Source organism: Coturnix japonica, chromosome 3, assembly GCF_054131305.1.
Source record: "Coturnix japonica strain WE chromosome 3, WE-NBRP24, whole genome shotgun sequence".
Classification (NCBI taxonomy): Eukaryota; Metazoa; Chordata; class Aves; order Galliformes; family Phasianidae; genus Coturnix; species Coturnix japonica.
Genome location: NC_140665.1, coordinates 7,734,470 through 7,761,776, shown reverse-complemented (window position 1 = coordinate 7,761,776; position 27,307 = coordinate 7,734,470). Strand labels below are relative to the sequence as shown.

At 45.7% G+C, this 27,307-nt stretch overlaps 1 protein-coding gene and 1 long non-coding RNA gene across 11 annotated transcripts in view; one reads left to right on the top strand and one right to left on the bottom strand.

The window, feature by feature from the left end:
- SPTBN1 (spectrin beta, non-erythrocytic 1) overlaps nt 1-27,307 on the bottom strand; it is a 149,779-nt gene that overhangs the window by 42,622 nt on the left and 79,850 nt on the right. For 9 of the 10 annotated variants that reach the window (XM_085542530.1, XM_085542535.1, XM_015856705.2 and 6 more), the window contains 3 exons: nt 4,665-4,816; nt 1,399-1,572; nt 126-217 (listed from right to left, as the gene is read on the bottom strand). In XM_085542530.1, coding sequence (XP_085398656.1) covers nt 126-217; nt 1,399-1,572; nt 4,665-4,816 — 418 coding nt within the window. Of the gene's footprint in view, nt 1-125; nt 218-1,398; nt 1,573-4,664; nt 4,817-22,761; nt 23,531-27,307 lie in introns of those variants that run through there. The other variant, XM_032443257.2, reaches the window with a different exon arrangement.
- Nucleotides 23,837-26,004, top strand: LOC146761240 (uncharacterized). Its single transcript, XR_014944377.1, has 2 exons — nt 23,837-23,972; nt 25,664-26,004. It is a non-coding gene; the product is annotated as an uncharacterized LOC146761240 (long non-coding RNA).

Sequence of the window (27,307 nt, the reverse complement as noted above, 5' to 3'; positions counted from 1 at the left end):
ATCAATGCCCTTTTCTACTTCAAATCCACTTAAGGAGATATCTGTATTTGCCCATTTAAAATGATTTCAATGAAAACTCAAAACATTGTGGGAGCTTTAGAGATAATCACTTAATCCACGCTCACCCAGCTGTCTTCATCTGGCACCACAGAAGCAGTGCATCCTTAGCAGATTTCTTCTCCTTGTTGTCTTCAGTTTCAACACTGATATCTTGGATCTGAAATTAACAAAGAAGTTTTAAAGCTTTTCTGTAAGAAAATATGTTTTTCTCTTTCTTAAAAATGATGAAGGGCATTGTATCATAACTTAAGTAGCAAAGGAAAATATTTCACCAGAAAATACTTCCAATTGCCAAGGCAAACCCTGTTCTATATGGCACCGTAGTTTTACCCTGCAAGGTGAAACTGGAACACTGTGATCAAGAGCTGCAAGCTGTTTAAAAGGGATAAATAGGGCAGGAGGGGTAGAGGAGTTGTCCTCTGTGTTAAGAAGCAGATACACTGCAAAAAGCTGTCTCCAAAAAACAGCCAGGATCAGAATGAGAGCTTGTCGGTAAAAGTTAGTGACCAGACCAGTGAAGGACACCTGGTGGCTCAGGTCTAATACAGGCAAACTGATCAAGGGGAGCCTGTTGGCAAGTCCCTCTTGCTTCAGCTATAAGAAACATCATGCTCACAGGCTCTCATCCTGATGAGGGATTTCAACCACCCAGATGTCTGCTGGGAAAGCAATACTGTGAGCTGCAAGCTATCAAGGAGACTCCTGGAGTCTGCTGAGGATAAATTCCTGGTGCAGGTGGTGGAGAAGGTGTTCTGGACCTTGTTCTTATGAACAAGGACAGACAGGTTGGGGATACAAAAGCTGGGGGCAGCCTTGGCTGCAGAAATGATGAGATAGCGGAGTTCAGTATCTTGTGTGGAAGAAACAGGACAGTAAGTACCAAAAGCCTGGACCTCGGGTGAAGTCTACTTTGACCTCTCCAAGAGCAGGTTGGATGTGGCTGAGAGCAACCTGGTCTAGAGGGAGGTGTCCCTACCTATAGCAAAGGGCTGGAACTAGATGATCTTAAAGGTCCCTTCCAGTCCAAACCATTCTATGATTCTATATATCTGTGACTGGAGCCTCATATTTGTTAGTAATTAAAAAATAAAAATGTATGATCCTCTGCACAGGAAACCTACACCCCAGTTCCCACTAACTGACACTGAAGATCTTGCAGTTACATTCTCTTCCCTCAGCTTCAGAGCATGTCCCATCAGATGCCAAGCACCTTTCTCTCCTATCATGTTGAAGGGTATAGGAATGCTCCAATCTTAAAAAGCAAGATAATACAGATTCCAAAGTAAGTATGGAAAACACAAACATGTGTAGGTATGCATGTAATGTGTACATCCTCACCTGGAATCTCAGGATAATAGTCCAAATAAGGCCAAGCGTCAGCCTGTGATTCCCATCCACAATATCATGAGATCCCATATTTTCCAGGTGCACTCGTTGCTCTTTCAGGAACTGCAGGGCTTTATCAACATTCTCCAAGCAATGGATGCGCATCCTTCCCTTAGTTGGTTTGGGCTAGAAGGTACAAAGGAGAAGAAAAGCATGTATTACTGTAAATGGGGAAAAAAGGTGTGGTAACTCTTTAGTCCAATAAGGTGAGTCATCTACAAAGCCCGCTACCAGCCACCAACACTGCATGCACTTGTCTTGCATATTCAACCACCTATTTGAATATTCAACTCCAGTTTGGACTGCTGCTAGTCAATAAAGCACCCTCAAAGAAAAATGTGGTTTTTTTGGTCAGTTCAAGTGGATAAGCAGCATGAAACTAACACACAGAGTTTATTACAAATGTCTCCTTCTTTGGGGACTGCCACAGCAAAGTAACACCATTTTATGAAGGCCCGGTGCAAATGAAAAAAGCCATGAGTGTGTCAGCAGTGTGCAAAAATGAGCTGTAAAACTGAAGAAAATTAAGGCAGCTTTGTTCTGCAGATAGGGGTTACAGATGAATAGCTTGTTCCCTGTTCACCGAGAAGTTACCACAGATAACAAGGCAAACTACTAATTGACATAATTTCTTTGTTTTCTGCAGTGAATGTAGTTAACTGGCTGTGGAAACAGTTCAAGCAAAACCTTCCTCTCAGTCTGCATTCAAGGGGAAGAGTTTCTGTCAGAGCCAAATTATGTCTCCCAGAAACAGCAGCCTCAGTAGCAGTGCATCACAAGAGTGAAATGCTTGCTAGCAAGGCGCTGCTCTGGACAAGAAAATTCCAGAGCAACCATCAGCTTTCAGCTGGCACTCATCTCCTCCAGAGCCTGGAGAACAGAGCAGAGGAAGTCAGATCCCAGCTTAAGGAAGGGAGCAGTTCCATGAACCCAGTACTGCTTTTGGGTGGGACAGTCCCTCATTGGAGGCTCTCAATCCATCTGGTATCACCAATCACACTGAACTGACCATTGCACGGTGCACTGGGGAGAGGGAGCTGAGGGAGCAGCAGGAGCTCCAGCCACGGGGAAGTGTGGTTGCACTCAGCAGCATGGCCTACACTGTACCTGCTGCCACAATGGAGTGCCCCACATCAGCCACTGTAACTCATGCTTACTTCCAACTACATGAAGTTGAACAGAAGCAAGTGCCAGATCACCTACCTGAGACAAAGCAAATCTGACTATACACACACTGCTGGGGAGCAGCCCCATGGAAAGGAATCTGGGGCTCTGGCTGGAGGCAAGTTGAAGCTGAGCCAGCAGAGATTGCCCTGGAGCCAGAAGGGCCAACTGTACCCTGCGGGCACCAGGCGCTGTGCTGCACAGCCTCACTGCCAGCACTGCCTGCAGTCTGGGACTGCAGTACAAAACCAACATAAAGCCATCAGAGAGCATCCACAGGAGGGCTACAGAGCAGGGGAAGGGTCCAGAGGGAAAGTCGGATGAGGAGCACTGAGGGCCCTATGTTTGCTCAGCGCAGAGCAGAGGAGCTGAGGGGAGGCCTGACGGTGGCTGCAGCTCTCAGGGAGCAGAGAGCAGTGTGGATCAGAATTTAACCAGTGACAGCCACAATGAATTCCAGGAGCCTGGAGAACAGCAGCAAGTGGATGCTATGTACCAATCCGACTGGAATTTTTGTGCTATGCGTAATGGTCTCAAAGTTTAGTGCATTGCGTTATCTGTATTCTTGTTTGCAGAGGAAGGTGTGGTGGAATGTACTGTTCAAACAGAGACTGCTGTCCCTCATCCTGAGATAACAAAGCTACAATAATTTGCGGTGGTGCAGATAGCTGTCAGTGCAATACGCTGATGACAGTGTGGGTTCAGATCCAACAGTCTCATCAGGAGACTCCTGTACCCTCCCCACCCAAACAGCTTGCGTAAGCTCTGTTTGCATTTTTGAAACCTGGAGTAAAAAATGTAAATGAATCATGCAGCGTGAGTCACATGGCTGGTCTGAGCTTCACTGCTGCAAGCTGACACTGAAAGTCAGATCTTGGCAGGTAGATACAGAGATCTAAACACAGGTGCCAGAATGCTGCCTGAATCCTCAAATAATGGGAGCATGTTGTACAAATAAAAGCTGATCTTGGTGCTACCTGCAGTGAGCAGGACAAACCTCACACCTCACCAAAGTAAACTGTTTAACACAGAGAAATTTATCTCAAGCAAAAAGTAGCTGACAAGCACTGAGATTGTTCACCACAACCCACACAATGCTGGGACAGGATACTGTCCTGCATGCCAGAGATTCCTTCTGAGCTCACAGATGCATTTGGAAATCTCCCTTTCTTGCTTCACCACATAGATGCTACATTGCAGGCCATATGTTCAATTCATTACCCAGGGTTTTAGCCCATGGAGCTTTCATTAATAGGACTCCTCCATGACAAGCGATTACACAGCTGCAACCTCATGTAGCCCTAGGTCTTAGCTAAAGACCCGTATTTCTTTGAAAAGATTGCTTTAAATTAGATACTTAAGAGCATAGCCATCATTTTAAGGAACTGAATGAAAAAGTGATACTCCTCAGCCTTTTCCTCACACCCAGTTTTCCTGTCATGCAGCAGCATTTTTCACTAGAGAGCTTTACTTACCACCATGAGCTGACATCAAAGGGATTTTCTTTCTTTTCCAAGGAACTTATTTATTAAATATATTTTAGGTATTTCTCTAACAGCAACAACAAAAATCCAAGCCTTATCAGTTGCAATAAACTCTGTCATTACTGAGTAGTGGGGATGTGATGGATGATAGCACAGTGAAAGCGCTGCAACGCTCCCCAGTGTGTAGCTGGTCCTCCCCAACCTGCTGTCCTTCACACCCCTGCAGCACACTGTAGAGAGGGGAGAGGGATATCACAGGCCATGGGCTGGCATTTAATGAGGGTCATTTATTGCTCTGCTTCTGTCAGACCCAGGAGCAGGCAGCATCCTCAAGCGCCCAGTCTCTCACCCACGAGAAGCATTCAAATAACTTCCTTTGGCTTTTACCTAAACCAGTTGGAAGATATTTTAATGACATCTGGATCCAGCTTTTCCTGAAATAATAAACCTTATTCACCCCATTTAATACATAAGACACTTGCAGGGTTGAACCTTCAGTATTCAGTTGGGTCAGGCATTCACCAAAACAAACAATAAAACCACAATGAATATTAATAAGCAAACACTTACAAGTCTCTCTCCTGAAAGAACTTCCAGGAGTTTGATGAGCATCCTTCCATCGCGCAGGTCGGTGTACAGATCTGTAATCCTGCATGACACACGTGCCAAGTGGGAATTAACCCACTTGGTGAAAGTCTTCTTCTGAACTGCCTCACGTTCATCTGTTAAGAAAACAACACAGTGTTACTCAAAATAAATCACAGTTCATGTACCTAAATGAGAATGTGATGCTCAAACACGTCCGGTCTATTAAATGAAAGAAGCCGGCTTCTTTTCTTTGCCAAGTCATTGCAGAAAACGTGTCTTCTCATCAGAACCCCACCTTTCTCCGTGTTCTATGGCATTCCCTATAGTCACTGGGAATTTTACTGCTTTAGTATCTACGGAATAAATCTGGAGTATAGATTGCAGACTTGCATGCTGCTCATGTAAGCAGCTTTCTCAAGGTGTGAGGAGGTCAGCCATAGAGCTGCAATGTAAAAGCCACTTTGGACTGATCTAATTGCCCAGCAGTTAGTTCAAGAGTTATCATCCACCTCTGGAAGAACAGGGCAACTTCTGCTCTCAAACACACCAACAAATGCACAACAGATCCCTTGAAACAGCAAAGTCTCTTTGGATTAGCACAGGTATAAAAGAGCAGAGAACAAACTTCTCATTTACTTCCCCTTTACCACCTACAGCATCCCACTCATGGGACTCCAGAGAAGCAACAAAAGCCTAATGACCAAGAAGCTGAGGCTGAAGAAGATAGAAAGCTTGGAAATGAACCAAAGGAAAAAGAACAGGAAGGAAAGAAGTAATATAGTAGAAGAGTGGCAAGGAGGAGGGATCTGAGAGCAGATCAGTGCTTCACCTGTGGTTTATACAAGGCCCACCCCAAGATTTCAGTCCTCCCTTGCATTTCTGAGTTTACTCTTCTACTTGGCCATGTGGTAGGAAGTGAACCAAAGCTAAAGCGCTGAAACTGCCCCACACATAACAGCTTTTACCCAGCTGTACATTAGGAACCTAGACTAAAAGCTGCAGCATCTTCTGACCACCTTGCAATTCACACAAGCAGTGTAACAGCACAGCTCCTTCAGTCTTGGACCAAAGGAAAACAACACTTCTATCCAGGCAATGACTTAAACACAGAATCTGCTCACCCTAAATATATTCCTTCTGAACTGTTAATAGCACATTCCTAATAAAGTTGTATCCATATAACTGTTTGTCCACCAATGCTTTTAGTTGCAATATTGTTTGAAATGAATGACTTACAGAACTAAAAGCCTTGTAATGGTTGGTGCTTCTGAAAGACAATCCCAATAGAAATTACCACGTCCCTTTACCAGCTCCAGCGAATTAAGCTCGCCCCAGAACAGCTCAGCAAGTTTATTTAATCACTGCACAACCATAACACATTCAGAGTTCCCTGTGGTTATGTTCATCTTGAAGAGAAAAATGGCTGGACAGAGTCCTAAAGATAAAGCTGGACACAGAAAATATTAGATAAACAAGAAAGCTATCAGATATCACAACGCAGATATCCATTAAAAATATATCTGGTCAAACTCTATGGCTACCAACAATCCCCCCCCCCCCCAATTTAGATCATAAGAAAAGCAATGAGTGGGAAAAGAAGAACACCCATGTGTTTTTAATAAAAAGATGAAAGATCAAAGCCTCGTTTCAAACAGAAAGGACACAGCGTAGGAAACAGAGCGACATGCTGTGTCAGGTTGTGAAAACCTTGGTACTGTTCCATTAATTGGCACCAACACAGGATCTTCTGTTGTTAAGGCACCAGAGAAACCAAGTGTGGGCAGCACTTGCAGTGGGGGAGGACAGTCCCTCCAGGAATGGCACCAATGTGGCCCAGGGGCCCCATGGCTCTCCCCAAAACCTCCCCACCCCAGCATGGCGTTGGGGCCCTATGCGGGGACATGGCTATGCAATCTCCAGGCAGTGGGGACTCAGGGGTAGAAGGCAGAGAAAGTTCAGGAGAGTGACTCCTCTCCATGTGTGCTGCCTGAGCACCCTTGAGCACACCAACCTCTAAGCAAGGGAGAGGGTGGGAACACTCTCTGTCCAGCTGGGGGGCCTGAATGCCTCAGTAGCTCAGTGCCATTATGTGCGTTTCCTTTAGCATAGTTCACATACAGCTGCTGCCTCTCCCCTTTTACCTTCCCGTTTCCTCTGTGTTGCTTTCTGTGGGCCTCTAGTTCCTGTTTACAGCAGAAGTTCAAGGGTTCGGTAGGTTTTTCTGGCCCCTCCGCTCCCCACCCTCATTCTGGTCTCCTCACACCTCATCCCCACCCACTCTCTGCACAGCAGCCTGCTCCACACTTGCGCTGCAGACAAAAACAACCTCCAAGTCCCCTCACAGACGGTGGCTTCAGCCATTCCAGCACTGTCTCCACATGCTGAGCCTGCTCAGTTGCTGGTCACCCCAGCAGGGTCAGGTGCCAGGCCAGGCCCTCCCCAGCGATGCTTCCACAATGTGGGAGCAGGCAGCATGTTTTGAAAGCTGCCTGACTGGGGCTGGTCGTGTTTGAACCTCTCCTGATTATTTCTACACAGCATTTCTTCTACACGGTGTTTCACAACGACTGCAAGTTTTTTGCAATGCTTTCACCAGCCCTTTCAGGCCCATCAGCTGTATTATCCTGATGTGCAATTTCAGGTCATAGCAACTGGTGCAGCTTTGACACAGAACACAACTACAGCTATTTCAGTACACAGTGCTACACAAAAACCTGTAGGTACCCCAAGAGCCAGGTGCACCCATGAGTAACAACACCAGAGCTGGGCTCTGGAGCAGTATTTGTGCACCTCCTGTGACCGTTCTGACAGATGTCCTTCGTTCCTTCCAAACCACATGTTTAGGTTTTGAAGATTAATTGAAACTAGATGATACGGGTGGGGCTCCGAGTGGCCCACAGCTTGTGAAAACATTTGTTTCCCAAGGGTAAAGAGAAACATATGACATGCAAAACATGCACAGCAGGAAAACGGAAGGGGCTCTAACATTAGTATTGATAATAGAGAATCCAACTTATCTTGAAGCAACACTAGGAAGGAAATTTCCTTTATGCGGAAACCCTCCTGACAATACCAGCAGCACACGGCAGCCTGCAAGCTCCAGCTCTGCGACTGAGATCAATCAAGGGCCGACTTTGTTTAGAACTTCAGTAAATAACCTGGAGTTTGTTCCCTGAAACCCACATAAAGCAGGCCAGGATGAGAGTCAAGCAGCCATCCAAGCCCCCCTTTCCACCATTTCTCCCTCTATTAATTCAGCGAGGAAAAGACCTGACCTAAACACAGTCAGCTTTGACTGACCCACCCCAGTCACTGCAGTGAGAGCAGGCAACGGGCTCCATGTCCTCTGTGTTCCACACACTGACTGAACAAAACTGTCTGCACCAGAATAATGGAGAACTTGCCCTAAGAAATGCCTCACAAAACACATGGCTGGTTGAGAAAAGGACACGCTGCTCCTGCAGGCCAGAAAGCGCTATCAGCCTTTCTTGACACCACCACTAACCGCTCTCGTGGCAAGGGTTACCTGTGCAGCCGCTTGTTTGCTATAAACAGCCTGCAGGCGCTCTGCTCCCTTCCATACCGGTCAAACCACATTTTCAACACTCTGACCTTGAATCCGTTTGGAATTGAATAGCAAGTATGTTTGGTGCTCACTGCTGCCAGCCCAGCACAGGTAAAGCAGCTTTCCCAGCGCAATAGCTCCTGCCAGCACCTGTGCTGAAAACGCCTCTGCACCCGATCAGATAAGCAGTGGAGTGCTGTGAAGAGAGCTGAATAAATAGAGAAATAAGTGCATAAAATGGAAGCTGAAAGCAACAGTGAGTGCTTAGGACAGCCGCAAGGTGCTCATTGTCCTGGACAAGTCCAGGGTTTGGAGGCACCACAAATCCACCCCACAGAGCCCCGTGTGACCAGTGTAGGACTGGTGTGTGTGGGTTCCATCACACCTCGAGCAAAGCCTGGTAAGGGACAGCTTTAATCTTTAACTTCAAATGCTCACCCTCCTGCAGGTTTAAATCTTTTTTCTTTCCACGCTGGAAGTGATTTTTCTGGCTTATTATTCTTTCACTACAGCAACAAACGCAGGCAGTGTGTACCCTACACGAAGCACTGCTCAACCTATACTGACTCAGAGATCAGATGAGAGTTGCTCCAGGCGCTCCACTGCTGCTGATATCCAATATCCACAGCTTCCCTGAATTCCTCAGATCATAACCTCGGTTTAACTGTTCAGAGGGAAAAACAGAGCTTTCTTTCACAGGACAATGTTGCCATTACTGTAGGCTTTCAGGGTGCAGGATATCACTGTGTGTTTTCTCAAAGATGTGAGGATATGGAGTTCAGCAGCCACCAGTATTCCCATCTCACAAAACCCAGCCTGGAGGCTTTCACCCATGGGCAGTGCTGTGGGAACGGAACAACACTGGCAGGTCCAATCCCTCCCATATCTGTGCAGGACAGAGGAATGCTGGGGACACTCAGGCTGCCTTTTGTAGGCACCCCACAGCTCAGTGGGGCTATATGGCCTGGCTGCAAGGCTCTGCAGGTTGCCAAGCTGCTGCAGTGCTAAATATGACACCGAGAGGGGAAAAAATACCTCTGTGTGCCTGTACTGGTGCAGCTAAGGAGAGAAACATCTGCCTGGAGAAACACTCCCAGCATGACGGCCTGTCCACACAGTCACCTACATGCTGCGCCAGTGGATGCGGTGAGAAGCTTACAGAGAACACCACCCAAGAACTGCAGCCAGGTACCTGTTAGACATACAGAGTCTGCAATAAAAATAATGTGAATAGATCTGCAAGAAAGAAAATGATGGAAGGAAAAAAGATCACCTGGCCAGGAGAAGGGCTACTCATTTCTTAGAGGAATAGGAATGAAATGAGCTTCTCGCAACATCTGCGTGCCCAAGGGCTATTTCCCCTTCAGCACTAAGGCAACAGAACTGAACAGTGGATGATGCTTCCCTCCAGCTGCAGATCATGGGTTAGGACCGAGAGCAGGGTAGGATGAAAATGGAAAGAAGGAATATGAATGTAGGATAATAGAGGTTGGTAATAACACAAGCATGCAGAGGCAAGCAACAGTGCAGAGCGAGACCTGCAGGATATAAGCCTGCGTCCTGTGCAGGCAGCATGGCTGTGCTACATGTGGGGCCAGCGCTCAGAAACAGCTGGGTGAACATCAGAACATCTCCTTTGGTTTTCTTCAGATTGCTTAACACTGAGGAATGACTGCTGCTGATGAAAGTAGCTTGTGTTTGCTATGGTTATTTATGGTGCAAAGCAGTCTTCGGTGTGACTCCCCAGTTAAAAATGGTGAGACTATGCCAGATTCTACATGCTCCAACGTGACTTAGACAAGAACTTGAATGGAAAGATGACAAAGCAAAGAGGTGATTCTGTTCGTATTGCATTTAGCTGGCAATTTTTGTTGGGAGCAAAATCCTTGCTGCCTTCCCAGCCCTTCCACATGGAGATCATTGGTCACAGGGCTGGGCTGTGCACAACACGTCATTCTTTTTCACTAGGAAGCACCAGCCAGCTTCTAAATCCTATTAAATATCTACCCTTCCCTATTAAACATTACAGCCAGCATGTGACTACTTTCACTGCTGAAAATGCTCTGAAAAAGAAAAAAGGGAAAGCTACGTAATGCAGCATGTGGGGGAAAAAAATGCTGCTGTTTTCTCTTTGATGTCACTAACCCTGCCCAGAACAATGAAGCGATGCACAGAACAATGTCTGGGAGCCAGCCAGGCGTTACGGGGCTGGAAGGGCAGCTTCCCCCATTGTCTTTATTTTTACACAGGGTTTATGACGTTTTGATGTACAAAAATAACCCTTCCAAAAGCCAGCTTCTGATTCATGGAGAAGAGCAAACGTGGCCATCTGCAAAAAGGTGCTGTGAAGGCTCCCAGAGCCACAGAAGCAAAATGCAGAAGTTGATATTTAATTAATTTTAATTCTGACAACCAAATTGACGTATTTAAGAAGATTTGGAAAGAATATGTGCTCAGCTCTCCCTGCAATGGCATTAATCAGCTAATCAACTGCCCCTTTAATATTAAAAAGCCCAGAAGATCAGTACCTCATCTTCACACTGCATTCAGATAAGCACATTAAAAATGTTTTTTACAGCAGAATAATAATGAAGTGGGATGAAGACATTCACTTTGTGATTTCGGTGTTATTTGTATTGAGAATAAAAGGACACAAATACCTTATGGCTCACTCGATGTGTTTCGCTGCCATTTTCTCCCTTTGCACAGCAGACAGGTCTCTTTCGAACAAGTATGGAAAAAGCACTGGCCCGCCCCAAGCCGCTGGAATTCCCACAGAACAACGACCAGCCCGAGGTCAGGGAACTATTTCAAGCACATACAGTCTTGTGGGTTCTCTGCAGTTTCCTTTAGAAAACATTATGAGCATAATCCAGGGAAGTGCCAGGGTTTTGCTGGACAGGGGCACTGCTGTTATTTTTAATTCATGCCCTGTTCGCTGGCTGAACAGCACTGGGAGCAATGGTGAGAGCAAGGCCTGGCACACACAGGGAAGATAATGGGCACTCCACTACGTAAAGTCCGTCTCATTTCCTCCTGTGTCTACCAAGCCCGGCAAAATGAAAGTGTTCTTCCAGTGGATGCTACTTGCTCAGAGGAGGAAGAATGAAGGTAGGGTGGAGGAGTGTTGTTTCTTTTTATGATGGTTTCCTTTCTGCTGTGCTTTTTTTCCTTCAGTCCTCCTCCTCCTCTTGTCACTGCGGTTAATGCAACAATTCTCACACAAGAGTAAGAGTAACCTGCTGCTTCTGCAAAACAACTATGTGGGCAGGCTGGGATCCTCCTTATCGAGGTATTTGGAAATACAAAATGGTAACTGTTAAGCAGAGGTGAGTCAGTAAGGGCAGGGCTCTCACTGTGAAGACGAGGAACTGGATCCCGACGCCCATCCATTACCGAATAAAGCCAGGTGCAGCAGGGACAGCAGTTAGCAAGGTGCACGACAAGCAGCAGCCAACCTGTTGCTGGTGCAAGGCTGAGTGTGTGCAGGTAAAGCAAGTGCTGAGTCTTCAGCCAGGATGGTGTCCAGATAGCAGCACGGGGCCCACCGAGATTGGGCCTCACCAGCACTGGGATATTCACACTTTTGCTGTGCAAGGCCCTAAGCAACACTCAAATTGCCACTGCTTTCAAGAGGTTTGTTGGACCTAATAAAACTCCTCATGTCCTTTCCAAGCCAAGGAATTCCACGATTCTGTGAATTTTAGCAAGCTTAAACAAACACAAGCCAGAAAATGAGCAGCTAACATTGCCATGCAGTCCCACTGAGGGATTCCACAGAGCTGCAGGGTCTTTTCCTTCATCTGAGGCACTGGCTGAGACATTACATAGAGTGAAACGTCAAAGCTGTGCTGTGTTTTCACCATGCGCCTTTAAAACCTCATTGCAATCAGAATAGATGAAAGAAACACCAGACCTTTGTTGGTTTCATGTTTAAATCTAATTTCACCTTAATGACAGAAAAGCACGAATAGAAAATAATTCTATGATGAATGCATTTAGTCCTTTCGAAATATTAAATCTGAGTGCTAAGAGATGCTATCATTATAATTAGTTGCTGTTAAATTATAATTTTCATTATCACGGAAATATTTTAAATGGAAGAACATGTATTTAAACAACCACTGTGTTGATCAGGGATTAATAACAGTTCCAGTTTAACAGGCTGATTTTATAGCCCTGCTGAACGTTGTGCTCAGTTCAACCAGTTGCCATGGCCACAGAACAATTTATTATTGGTAATTGCAGGCTGGAGCACAGAGGCAGCTGCACTGCACTGACGGGCTCTGAAGGAAAGCAGCAGCACCACAGCTAAACCAGCCCATGGCTCAGCATGCTTCATGGAGAGCTGTGCTACATCCCCAGGGGCACCCCCACAAGGAAAGCAGGAGGCCTAACACCCATAACAACAAGGTAGATTACAACAACAATTCCCGTGTAACTGAAGGAACCGACAGTATTTATAACGTGCAGGCATTCCTAAGAAGGGAGGTTGAAAAATGAATGAAATTTAATGAGATTTAGAACAAACTGCTAATAAGAAGCATTAGAGGAAAAACCCCTAATCTTCTCTTGCTCTAATCTGCAAACCCATCATGCAGAACTCCTGCTGAGTCCTGGGGTGGTTGTTCGAGAACAGCAGAACTTGTGCCCTCACCTGTAAAGCTCCAGAAGGTGGAACCTCAGCTTTAACACAAGCACTCATTCCAATCACTCTATATATTAAAGTTCTTCTTTGGCGAATCCACACGTTAATTAAGAAAATAAGAATCTGTCTTTTCGTGCCATACTTGCTTTCTTGTGACTTCTGAGGTACAAAGCTGCACATAAATTTGAATTCCTCACCTCAAAATTTTCCTGCCAGCTTGTTTGATTCTGATCCAAAGGTCCTTTTACTGATTTGCTTTGGTGGAACAACAGGGCATGTTTAAGCAGAATCATGTTAGCCTTTGGAGTCATGCGAGAGCAGGGGGAAGATACATAAAGTACAGTATAATTTGCCCATAGAATAACTTTCAAAGCAATTGCAGGAAAATGCAAAAAACACCCAGTGTTTGAATCTCTAGATGATCTCTGAGATCTAAAAGGTGACGCAGATTTGAAGGAATTTCTTGAGTAAAATTATACTTTGAACATCTTGAACATGCATCTTTGTTCAGAAACATCACTTGTTTTTCTAGTCTTAAAGTGGGCTCGTGAGTCGTTCTAGATTGTGCAATGTACTGACTAGGCAAACTGAAATGCTCTGCATGGGTACAAAGGTGCAGCTTTGTTACCTGTGAGTGTGTAAGTTATCTGTGAGAACACCCAACAATTTCCCTTCACTTCCTTAAGTTTTAGCACAGTGCTAAGATTTAACTGCCAAACATTATCAGTTTGGTGCTGTCAATGGAAGAAGCAGCCAAACACCCCAGATGACCAGAGGCCTTCAACGCACTTCAACGCACTATGCTGACTTCACAGTATATCCTATCAGACATCTTTATTTATTTTATTTACTTTACTTGGAGGAGGGAAAGGAGGCGTGGAGAGAGAAGAGGATTCAATAGTACATGAGTAGCAATGGATCTGTGGAACAAAATGTTCCACAGCCTCCAGGTCTCTGGCCGTGAATTGCTTGCATGAGCAACGGACACAACCATCCACTTGTTGTACAAGCATCTGTTAGAGGCTGCTGGATCACCAAGTGCACATGCAGAAGGGACATTGGCCAGGTTGTCACCTGGGGCACTGCTGGGGAACAGCCAATTTTCTGCCATTGCTTTCTGGTGCTGGGAGCAAAATACCACTTGTCACCAGGTCAGGCCATGAGGACAAAGTACAGCTACATCTGTGAGTGAAATTGCTGGGGGACGCAGAGAAGGAAGGGATGCAACTCACCTCTAAGGAAGCAAATGTGATCCCCACCATCATGGCTAGAATATTTACTGATAGCCTTCCCTCAGACTTTGGGTTCAAGACTGGAGCCTCTATCAGTTATCCCTCATCAATGTAACTGAAGATGTGCTGAGCATTCGTGGTCTCCTCTACAGCTCCAGTCCCAGCACTGGGCCCGGCCTTCTCCTTCTTTAATCTGCCTGTGATGCTGAGCACTCAAAGGTAGGGTTAACTCAAACCATTTTGCTCCCCAGCACACAAGAACAGAGCAGAGGTCAGAAGTTCAGGACCAAACCAACGTTTCTAGACACCTCCCCTGTGTATTCTGAGCAGTACAGAACTGTCACTCCATAACGACTGTTACTCATGCAATCAAAGTACAGTCACATCCGCAATTTCAGGGCAGTCATTTTCATTATATTGCCAGGCGAAGTAGAAAAGCTAAAAGGAGGAACACACCCTGAAAAAAAAAAAAAAGGGGCAGTTGCACTAGCAGAGTAAGTCAGTTTCCCTGGAGATAACCATGGCAAGATATTAAATGAGATGCGGAATTAATAATTACCCAAAGCAAACTATAGTTATCTGACTGCAGATGAGACAGCCCTATCATTGCTGTCCTGTTTTTCCTGGAAACAAATCATATTCAAAAACCTGGAAACACCGCTCAGGCACAACAAACACTGAGAATGGACTCACGGTGCTTTTTTGGTGAGGGGAAGAGGAAGTCTGAGAACCCAACGGACGATGTCAGCTTGGAGAAGCTGAACCCACAGAGGAGTTATCTGAGAACAAGGGACAACTTCATTACCCTCAGTGGGGCTCAGGTCAGCAGAGAAGTGGGCTCTGCAGATTGCTGGAATGCCTGCCAAGCCCTGGAGATACAATTAGATATCTTTCTTAACGCAGAGGTCTTTGACTGAGAAAAATCTGGGCAGCCAGCATTTCTTTTGTTCAGACTCTTAATCTCTTTGCAACATGGCACTGTCTCACTGCTTTGCTGAATCTTCACAGACATGAGGGCACCCCTTGTTTGTGAACAGCGAGCGGAGGTAACGCAGCTAATTGCTGTACCTTGGCACCACACTGCTCAGCGTCTCTTTGGCATCTAATTCTCTGGGGATTCTACCTAAAAACTCTATTCTGACAGAACCAAAACAAACGTGTCAAAATTCCAAACAAAAAAGGCAGCCAACCAAACCCAAAGCAACCCAGAATGTTTGCCATTGTGACAATCACGGAGGCAGTGGGACTTTCTGCAAGCAACAACAAATGTGGTTTCTGTGCAGTGCCATCTGGGACCATACTACTTCTGTTTGCTTACACAGGAAATACACAAAACTTCCAAATGAGAAATCATATTTATGACCTTCCTCCCTGACCTCGATACAGTTTTGCTGTGCAGGACTGACTATTCTACCAGCGCACACATCCAGCAGAGGACTGACCCTCTCATGAGCTAACTCTCCATGTACACATAACTCAGGCCATGCTCACGAGACTTCCACTTTCTAATGTTTATGAACAAATCCAGCTCGACTGAACATGACATTATATCTACATTCCCAGCTATCTCATGAAAAGGCCGCTTGCTAAAGTCAGACCTTTCACAAGACCTTTGAGAAGCCAGGAACATGGCCTCTAGACTATGCCACAATTTGTGCATGCATGTCTGTTCAGCTGCACTGCTCTCCCCGAAAACTGAAGGGCCTTTTTCTTTCAGCTTCTTTCTAAATGAAACAGTGGGGCATTCAGCCTGGTCAGGGAGAGTGGTTAATATTAGTTTGGCTACAGTCGTTCTCCTCCAACAAAGGAGGCTCTCAGCCCAGGATACCCGTGTTCCAGCAGCAAGTGCACAAGGGCTTTGTGTTAATGTGGGCTCTCCCGGCCACAGTGACCTTAGACTCGACATCAAAGTCACAAGCATGAGTGGTCACCGTCCCGCTTGTCTTTTCTCCTCTGAAAGAAATTCAAGGATTCTGCTCTATGCGTTTTTAAGAGCGACCAGCTCCTAACTGTCCTTACATGCCCTCCTTTACTGCACCTCAGGGTACTGCAAAGGACTGCAAGGCCAGAACTCCTTTGGGGGCTAACCCGGCTCCATTCAGTATGCGAATGGGATTCCATGTTGAAAACCACATCGGGAGAAAAGCCCTCCTGCTCCATGCAGGGAAGCACAGACACCCTGCATGCCAGGCCAACCCTTCTGCAGCATGCCCGACCTTCCCACAGCAGGGGGCTGCAACCAGATGATCTTTAAGGTCCCTTCCAACCCAAGTCATTCCAGGATTCTACGACCCTCTGCTCAGCAACAGCCAACAGATTCCACACAGGGAAGGGAGCTGCTTGCTAACACCTAGTAGCTAACTTTCATCTCTGGAGTCTTTATGTCCCTTCATCTGGGAAGCAGACTGCTGCCTGCCCACCTCCAGTATTAACTTCCAAATGAAATCCTGTATTTGTTTTCCTGTGGGAAGAGGAAAGTAGGTTCTAAACCTTTATTTATTTTATCCTCTCTTTCACCACAGCTTTTAAAGTTAAGAGAGACTAGTCTCTAGAATTTGGCCTTGCAGTTTTCCCAGCCCTGTCTATCTAATAAAGAAAATTCATTTTCACATAATGAAAAACCAACATTACCGTATTACCATACCCCACTATTAATACTTAATACTTCTCCATTCCACTGAAACAGGAACAGAAGGACCTCCAAAGTTGCTGGCAATCAAATACTCTTTCAATGAGTTGGCTCAGATCAACATCCTCATAACATTACAGCAACTTCTCCCACAAAACTCAGAGTCTGAGCCTGAGGAGTACATACACCTTCCTGAACCCCATGTCCTGTACTATGGTATCACAGAAGAGTAGCTTAGTACAGGAAACAGGAAACTTGGATTTTGTCAGCCACGCTCCAAAGCTGCAATTCTATTTTCTTCGGCATTTCTCCTTGGCTTAGCTGGCATTTCATTCATTTCCCAAGTCAAAGCATGCACCCAACAGAAAACAAAGATGAAAGGAGAAGGAAAAAGGAAGAAATCCCAACACAGATATGAGAAAGAGCTGAGGAATGAAAGCCTATTTGTCCGGGCTCTTTATGACCACTTTCACCTGTGGTTAATGGCAAGAACCGTAATCAATTCAAATGGGGCTCCTGGACAAAAGAAATATTTGGACTTCGGACACTCGTGCGTGGTTACAACATGCCTAAGGTACATGGGGATTCTCTGTGGCATTTAGCAGACTGGAGGCAGTCAGTGCAGCGACATAAAAGCCAGTTCCCACATGAGAACAAGTCGCTGTATTTCCAGATTTGCAGAGCCCCGGGGCGTTACATCCCACAGATCATCTCACCATTCCGGTAGGCAACCAATGGTCCCCGGGATATTCAAACATCACCTGACTGTCACGTGTGACAATATCTGCTTACAAACTTTGTTTACTTCACAATTTCAGAGCCACAAAGGTACACGGCAATCGTCTTAGAAAAAAATAATACAAAAATCCCCACAATGTTCCAGAACTGAAGCTTTACGTTTGGCTGAAAACAAAGTCCCTCATCCTAACAGACAAAAACTAACATCGTAAACAATCTAAACAGAAACTGAAGAGACTAAAACACAAACCTGAGGCAACAGCTCCGAGCTGTGAGTTTTCACAGTTATTTCAGTCAGGAGCCAAATCCAATTTAAACATTTACTTTTTTGACTCTATCCTTATTGACCACATTAACAGAAATACTCTACCGCGTGCTGTTTAAATTTGCTCTCTACAACTTCAGAAGTACCAAAACCTACAACCAAAAGGAGAAACTTCTCCAAATTTTGAAGACGTGATAAGGAACTCAGAACTTTTAGAATGAGGACACAACCGTTCTCGTCAGAACCCAGGAGATCATCAAATCCAGGTGTGTCTCTAACAGTAACATTTTAGCCCTCATTTAGCTACCCCTGAGCCACAGCGGCATTTTATCTAGCAGTAAAGATGGAGTTGCCATGCTGCCCTGTACACCCTGTAAAACAGAAAACAGACAGCACTAACGTCTTAGACTCTGTTTCTCCATATTCATCCCAAACGAAAACTTCAATCAACTTTTTGTAAACTTTTCCTAAAAATCTCACATTCATTTTGGCTTTAATATCCATGACTGAAAAACAATGAGAGGGTTTAAATGTTTTTATTTTCTGGGTGTTTTTCAGCTCAGCCTTCACAGACCCTATTCCATGTCCTTCAATGTCAGCTTGCTTTCTGTCACTGAAGCAAAAATTATAGCAGTTTGGAGTAAAATCAGATGGCTTATATGTATTACAAAATTAACCAGCAACAAACATGGCCACTAAAACATGGCTCTTGCTTCTGACCACGCTGGTATCAGCGATCCCTATCCAATGGAAGGGAATGAAAGTGACAAGAACTAAATACAGTTCCTAACAAGTGATTTGCTACAAATGCACCAATCAATGGAGAACCTGGAGATGCTAATTGCAGCACTCACCCTGTCTAAGTTACATCCCAAAATTATACACTTGACTGGATGGCAAAAACACTTCTGATATCCTTTGATATCACTGACGAAACAATGTGTCAGCTTGAAACATTTATAGCCGAGGAAGACTTTCACCACCATTCAGCCACCTTCTAAGTCATCCATAGCTGAAATGCCCCAAACCGAGTCCAGCATTCAAATACATTTGCAGAAGGGCCCAGCTAACACAGAAATGCATGCTGCATTGGAGGTCATGAAAGCCTTTGCATTTCTGACAGCCCTTAGCTTGTGCCTCCGTGCTTCCTGGAAATAGAAAAGTGTGATGTGACATGAAGATTTTGGAAGGGTTGCAAACAGCAGAGAATCAAGCAAAATTTGCCACAGGAACAAGAACATATTTGCAATTCAAATGGGTCTGAGAGGGGAGAAAAAAGCATGTAAACCAGACACATTTCATCTGAAATGAAATTAAGCCTTTCCTCCTTTTCCCCTTTAGGGAAAATTACCATGACAAGAAATGCCAGTGACCAATTTGGTAGACAAAGTAGGACACCCCTCAGCAATTGCTGCCTGTAGCTATGCAGGTCACTGCTAGCAAGCTGTGAAATCCTCTAACAGTAAATCTTGCAGCAAAGAATGCAACTGTTGAAACTGTCTTTTCAAAGGGCACCCACTTAACTCCAGAGGATTCTGAGCAGAGCAGGTTTCACCACCCTACCCAGGCCTGGTCCTTCAGCTCACTGGTCAGATTTCAGCAGTAGCTCCCAATTCTCCTTGGGCACGGGCAGGGAAATGGGAACAAGACTGTCTGGCAGACAAGAAATTATATTTCCTATCTGAAATGCAACACTAAAATAACCTAACACATCAGAACACACTGCAAGGCACAGCAAAGAGCTCCACTGGAAGCCAGCCTTCCTCTGGAGGCTTATCAGGAGCACAAATGTAGCTCACTCCCCCTCCCCAGGATTTCAATCTGTAATTACCAAAGGAAATCTTACACCTCTGGTGCAGTCTTAGAGCTGAGACCCAACTTCCAGTTACACCATGATGTCCCATTAGCCAAGCAGGAAGGAGTCTGTGAGCAGTGATGAGTCACTTGTCTCCCCTAGCACCAGCACTCACTGCCCTTGCTGGGGAAGGGGATGCAGCTGCGGGGATCTACTTCCAAATTCCTGACTTGCATTAACCTCTTCCTGCCTGTTCTACATCCCCGCCAAGCCATGGGATCCTGCAGTATTAATGCACCACGGGTGATGTCTTGATTTACATTTATAACTTATCTGTTATGCCTGTCACGTAATTGCTCAGCTGAACAGGATGAATTTCAACACCTCCATGCCCTGCATAAGCTACATGGCAACACGTTTTCCAGTTTCAGGGTCCTGTCTTTACTTGCAGAGCTATGGCAGCCCTACTCCAGATCTCTTTTTACTGAACAACTGGCCATGAGAACCAAAACTCCACACCTAGGTTTAAATGATAGGCAACCACTGATACCATCTCTCGCCTGTCATCGCAGGACAGGGCAAAGTAACCATAATAAGAACTGACAAAGCTTACTGAAGACAACAGGACTTGTTAAAGCATTTTGCCTTCCACACCTGCACTGACATTCTCACAAGGACTAAGTAGTCCAAGAAGTCCTGGAGATGATCTATTTCTCCTCCTCCCGTCATGGCCACTTTAATAAGCACCTCTACTATTTGCATAATCTCCACGCAAGACTTCAGGGTTTTTTGACACAAAGCAGCCCTGATCCTCAGACCTACCTCATATCAGCATCTATTGCTGCATCCTTCCTCTTTCCTCCCCCCTCTTCAGAGCATATGGGAGCAGAGATCTCTGATGGCTCTGTCACCATAGCCAAGATTCTTAAGTTTCCATAAAAATCACCACTTCAAGGCGCTTAACAGAGGTGGAATGTAAGAGTGCCTAAGTGGTCATTTGAATCTGCATCTGCATTTCCTTTGTCCTGCCAGACTAACATGTTTACCGGGATCATTTGTTTAGCATTTGGGGGCAGAACTCGGTTGTCTCCTGGCTTCTCTCCGTGCCAAACCCACCCAACCTTCTACCTTAGGGAAGGTGTGATCAGAGATTGATTTGATCTTATTTGCTTTATGCCTTCCAATCAATGATAAAACTGCAGTTTAAGAGTTCTGCACGTTATTCAGCTCACCCTTGCAGGGTCTGTGTCTGGCTGCACCGAGCAGCCTGCAGTGCCACAAGCACCCCGAGCTTCCAGCATAGAGATACAAGTTACCTGAAAGTACTACAACTCCCAGATAATGGCTTTCAGCTATTTCTCAAACAAAGAGCTATTAATCCAAGGGAAGGTACCTTCTTTGTCAGCAATCGGGCCACTCCCTTCGCAGCACGCAATATTCTGGATTGTTATTTAGCATTTCATGGAGTATCTAGTGCATAATTTATAACATTTCCTGTACTTAAGCTCCACCCTGTAGGAGATGATCATCAGCACTCGTTTTCGAGCCCGTCTACCCTCCGCAATGTGAATAAACAGCTAGGGATGGTCTACTGCAAAGTCCCTCCTTACGCTTTCAGAACACACGCTGTGTTATCTTGTTTATTACAGGAAACTGCAGTAAATTTAAGAGGAGTATTGCAATCTCCCCCCCCCCTCACCCCTCCCCCCAAAGTCAACACTGCATTCAACTGCAGAGTAAACTCTGTGCTTTCAACACTGCAGTTTGCTTTCTTCTCTCAACGTCATGTAAACACGCAGATAATGGATTCCTGAAGCAGTGACCCTGAAAACGATAAAATCTGCCTTCCTTCGGCTGCTACCTTCACTAGCACAGAAAGAGGCATGAGCCACTAGTTCTCCCCCTGTGCTGCGAGCTTACCTCGCTCATTTTCAAGCAAGTACTGCAGCCTAAGATCTGACAGATGTCCAAGATAAAGCCTCTAATGTATGTATTCCCTCGTGTGCAAGTTTGGAGCTTGGACTTTCCATGCCTTGCCTGAGGAATGTCTCAGTTATCAGTGCTTAAAACGCTGTCATTTTATCTTATTGCATCCAGAATGCAGCCATTCGTGTGAGCTGGTTTACAAGATAAACAAAGTACTATGAATGAAAGATTTGCTTGCTTCCTTCTTTAAGCCAGCAACTGGGAACATTCTTCACGCTAACCAAGGCTCTTCCTCATTCTCCAACAGGAACCACAGGACCACACTCGTGGTACAGATTGGCATAAAATAAGAAACATGCTCATGAGGGATGAAATTCACTGTACTTGGGCTGCTCCGGGATTATTTACAGTCACATGGCTACAGAGGAGGAGGAGGTTTGGTTTTGGTTAAGAGTTCTGATTGATTTTGAACTGCACTGCCAGAGCTCATTCATCCCCGAGACTTGCCTTGCACAGAAACAGTGGCACTGATATTCCTGTGCCCCAGGCAGGGAAACGCTGGGCACAAACCTGCTCCACTGTAGTGTGAGCAATCTGGGTTTCCAGCCCAGCTCAGAGGCCTACCCTCTATCAAGCACATCCCACTCCCCAAAAGGAATGGCTGATTTCAAGGCGTTGCAGAACGTTGCCTCTGTCTAAAAAGTAAAGCAAAGAAACTGGGAGTGTTAAAGCATGCAAAAGCTTTCAGAGTAAACTACTATCAACATGAGCATGGCATTTTGTTTGGAAATGATGCAACTGCCCTTGGTTTGAAGAAGTCAAGCTACCTTTTCATCTTTACAGGAGATACACAGGCAGCCAGAGCTGCTGCACTGCACACTGCACCCAAACAAAGCCAACACTTCACGACTAATATCCACAGTTATGGCTGTATCTCATTGAAGGCTAAAATAAACAGAAAGACCACTTCCTCACTCTCTCTCTTATTATTCCAACTGACTCAGTCTGGGGCTACTTCTCTTCTGTAATGCTGAGTGCTCACAGTTGGACCTGCACTGCACCACCGTGTAAGACTGAGGACAGCTTCAGAGGGATACAAGTCACACAGGAGCTCTTAAAAGCACACAGAACTTTGTGCTGTAGCACTGTTTTTGGACTCTGTATCATTCTTGCCTCCGTGGAAGGAGAACAAGCCCAGGCTAATGTATTACTGGGATCATATCATAGCAACACTTACAAAAGAAAAAAAAACAACCACCACACAAAACAGCATGGACTTACCTTGCAACTGCTTGAATCTTCCTTCTAACTGATTATAGTTATAGGGCACCTGAGCTGCGTATCCTGGGGACAACGGCCCAGGCATACTGGTTGATTTTTGTAATTCCATTTACAGGTAACACAGGGATACGATGAACTGCAGCATAAAGAAACCACAGGTTTCTCTACCCCACATCCAGGTAAATCCCAGCTTCCTCCGAAGTTTGGCTTCAGTCCCTGAGAAAACGCTCTCACTGAGCCCCGAGCAAATAGCAGCTCCGGTTCAAAATCCAGCGGTGCGGGTTGGCAGCACGTTTTCTGTAACAGATTCAAACTTCAAGCACCAGGAAGAGGTGGGTTTTTTTGGTGGTTTGTTGTTTTTTCTTTCCCTCTGCTCCACTACAGCGCTTCAGCCTGGTTTCCAATGCCCAGCCCTGGTGAAACTAGCCTAGAGAAAAAGTGAGCTTGCGTTTCAGCCCAGAGCCAAGCGCAGCCGTCCCAGCAGCACTCCCAGGAGCTGCGCACACCTCAGACCTTGTGGCTGGTTTGTAATATAATCAGCAGCCGCCCGGGCGGAGGCTGATGTCACTCGATTACCATACGGCACGGTAGAGGAAACGTAGGCTGTACCAAGGGCGAAGGGGCGGTGGAGCTGGGGAAGAGCAGGGCTGGCGGTGGGACACCTGGGAGGCTCCTTGCTCTGGAAGCACCCGACGCGGTGGCAGCACCCAACCAAGGGCCGCGTGCGGGGTGGCTGCTTGCGCCCCGCTGCACCACACGAGCCGGTGGTATCTTCCTAAACAAAGCTGGTGGAATTACACGCTTCTGTGGAGAGCCTCATGTAACGGAAAAGTCTCAGATTACTATCGCTTGAAAAGGAGGGCACTTCTCCTCATTTATTTTCAATACCGTTCGCTTGAAAAAGCAACGCGCACACAGAAGCGCTCATTCAGTATTTAGCAGCGGGCGAGGAGAGGGCTCAGAACAACGCGCTCTCCAGCACGCTGGGTACAAACGAAACCTTTGTGAGGGGGTTCTGGAAGCAGCCAGTGCCTTACGCTCAATTTCATGTCACTGCCGACGTGGAGGATGTTGACATGTCCCGTGCACGTTGAGCGCAGGTGCCCGCTCTGCCCGGTGGAGTGCAGCTCCTGGAGTTGGCTTTAGGATGGGTCAGCTTTCCCTTGGGGCCTTGGCTCCTTCCCTCACTTACACACAAGTGAAACGAAAAGGTCAGTTCTGCATTTATACTCTAAATCTGTGTGGTTTGCCCCTCTGTTTTTAAAACTGCTAAAACATACACACGAACGTTTTCTTTCATTTCTGGCATTTCCAAATTCCTTCCCCACTGAATCAATGTTCTCTCCTCCTCCCACTCCATCTCCTCCTTAAACGTTTCAAAATGTTGCCTTTGTTTTGATGCTGCCCTTTCACAAGTTTTTAGGCAGACAGTAATTTCTGAGGACAATTTCTGTGGGCGAAGCACCCACGGGCTGATTGCAGCCCTGGCTCCAGAGAGGTGCAAGCTAGAAAGGCGACCGGGTGGCACCGACCGACAGGGAACAAGCGACGAGAGTTCCTTATTATATTGATGCAGAAGGGCTTCTGCCAGCATCTTCCAGCAAAATGCCTCTATAACAACAGAGCTGTGTTGAGATGAGACTTTTGGTGCTACAGTAGGCCTCAAGTAGAGCCTAACACATTTGGGTCTTTTTAAAAGCTGGCCTCCAAGCTTTCCAGTACTACCCAAAGCCCATTCAGCTGCCCAAAGAAAGCGACTGCCTACAGCTGGAACGCTGCTGTACCATGGAACAAGGTGCTGCAGGCTTTTGCCCCCCAAAAAAGCACTTGGAATGCATGAAGGGACTGGAGGAAGCACCTGTACTTGCTGCTGCTGTAGGCAGGATGCTGCTCCGCGGACAACAATGTGCTGGTGCGGTGAGCCCTACGTTCCTGCTAAACCTTCCCCTGCTAATCCCTGTGCAGCCAGCTGTCCCCCAGCACGGAAAGCTGCGTGGAGAGCTGCCAGCAGCCTGACTTCCAGGAGGGGGGAGGGGGAGAAGGGGAAACAGAGCTGGTCGTATACAACTGTAGACACCTCCGAAGATCCAAGGGCACAAGGACAGGCTCATTCCGCTTGCCGACTTTTTCCTGCAGCTTTCTACCAATGGCAGCTTTTGCCTGCAATGTCTGACCTATGTCATAATTAAAGGCAACCCTTCCCTTTGAGAGCAGGCAGGCAGCCAGGTCCTACCTGCAGGTGTACCGGCTCGCTGCCGTCCCACCTTGAGCAAACAGGTGTTGCTATGTGAGGCAGCCCTAAGGTCCAGGAGAGTGACAGGAGAGCTGGAGTATTTTTAACATCATTAAGTCCATAAATGAGGAGCCAGGAGTCCTTCCCCAGCTGAAAGCCTTCCCAGCACCTTTGGCAGGGGACACAATAAAGTGTGTGGCCATTATCAGAAATATTAAAAAGTAAAATATTTCCAAAAATGAAACATTATAAACTAAAAACAATCATCTGGCTTTGACCCATATAAAACACAGACTCACAGACGGGCATTCCCCACCCTGCCGTAAAACATTAACAACACATACATGAATTCATTCCTCAGACCATCCCCTGTGGGACGACTCGATGTGGTAAGCTTAGATTTCTGAAGAAATCCTGACCAAATGTTCAGTTTTGAGCATTTTTGTCCCTCCCTCCAGCTCTGGCCCTGCAAAGCAGCACTCGGTGCTACATGAAAAAGCGACGGAACTGAAGTTAGGATGAGCAGGGGGTACAGTGCAAACAAAGGGAAGAATTTGTGCTGGAACCAAGCTTAATTTCTTCAAGATCTGACACAGAGATGCTAGAATGCTACCGAGAACTCAGCAGCAGTCACTGTGAAATTCTGACCTCATCTTATCTACCACCCAGGTTGGCATGTGAGCTGAACAACAGGTCCCCAAGCAACAGATGTGACAGACTTTGTTAATGATGATATCAGCTCCTTGGGATGGCCCCAGTCACCGGGTGCTGCCGACTCATCTGCCAGAGAATTACTTACGCTCTGCTGGGCCTCCTGTGGACATTTTGAAGGCTCCACTTAACAGGGTTGGTGGCATTTCAGCAGAAGAGCAAAGCAAAATGGGGACCTGCCTGTATTTGTGAAAGTCTACACCATCTGTAGCAACATCTGAAACATGGGCACCCTGCCAGTTGCCATTTGTATTTGAATCACATCAGACCTAATACAGTCATTTGCTGCTGATTCCAAATTTACTCCTGTTTGTAGCAAAGCACTGAATCAATTACAAGGTTCTCACATGCACAAAGCCCTTTTTAATACCTAGTTTTCACTCATTTTCTTCCTTCTCTTTGACTAAGCCCTCGACAATGCTAACTAGATTATTTGGTTTGGAGTAGAATTAATACTTCAAAGGCCATAAATAGCATAACTTAAGTCACACTCGGGCCAGTGCTTATCAAATCAACCCAGACTGAAATTGTCTGTGGTACAATTCATTACTGATTACAGAGAAAACTAAGAGGCAAATCATGTGTTAACTTCTCGTTATCAAGCAGGGTTTTTTTCATTCTTAAATTCTGCTCCCACTTTCCTTTTACAGCTCTGAAATACAAGTTTCTGCTTGTATTCTTTCAATTGTACCTCTCCCATAGTGCATGACTGGTAATGATGGCCTGCATTACTTGTGTACTTGTTAGGAGTTATTAAATAAAAGCACAAGTGATTATCCACTTAGCCATAAATACATGCAGTAATGCAAAGTGTGACTTAGTTGATGTGATTAGAGCTTTGCAAAGCCTCAAGGAGAACAAGAGGTTGATTACAGTAATAACATGAATGTAGAAGCAACATCTGGAGGCAGGTGCTTTCCCCAGTACAAAAAGGACCTGACCCAGGACCCGTTTTCATACAGCTTCTGAGAACTGCTTCTGAACTGTAGCTCCCATCACAAAGCAGCTCTATGGAAAATAACTGACATTAAATCCGGCAAAATTGTCACCCAAATCCTTAACTACCAATGCTCCTAAGATTTAACCAAACCACCACTTTTCTCAGCCAAAAGAAAACCCACAACCAAACCCTTAACATATACTCAAAAGAAGCACAGACAAAAAATTCTAAGGATCTAAGGATCCAGTTTATAACATAAGCAGAAAATAACTGCTAGGTTGGCAGCACGTAGCCAGAAATTGCCTGATAACCTCATCCAACCATCACTCTACACTGCTTTCCACCAATAAAGTCTGCCAGTTTTTACTGGGTTGACAGCAAAGATAATGTTTGCAGTGGACACAATATCCAAACAGGCCCACCCACAAAATACATTCATTTATTGCAGATGTGAAAAACGAAGAAGGTAATTCACAAAACATTCCCTGGGTACTATAAAACAAATGCAGGCTTTACACTGCTGTGTTCTGAAACAAAGATGCGATTTTACAACTTCATGAAAGACAATTATCTTTCTAATGGAAAGCAGAGTGCACACCAGAGCTTACAATAATGACAAATCTGGTTAATCATCACCCTTGTCTTTCCTTCATACCACTATT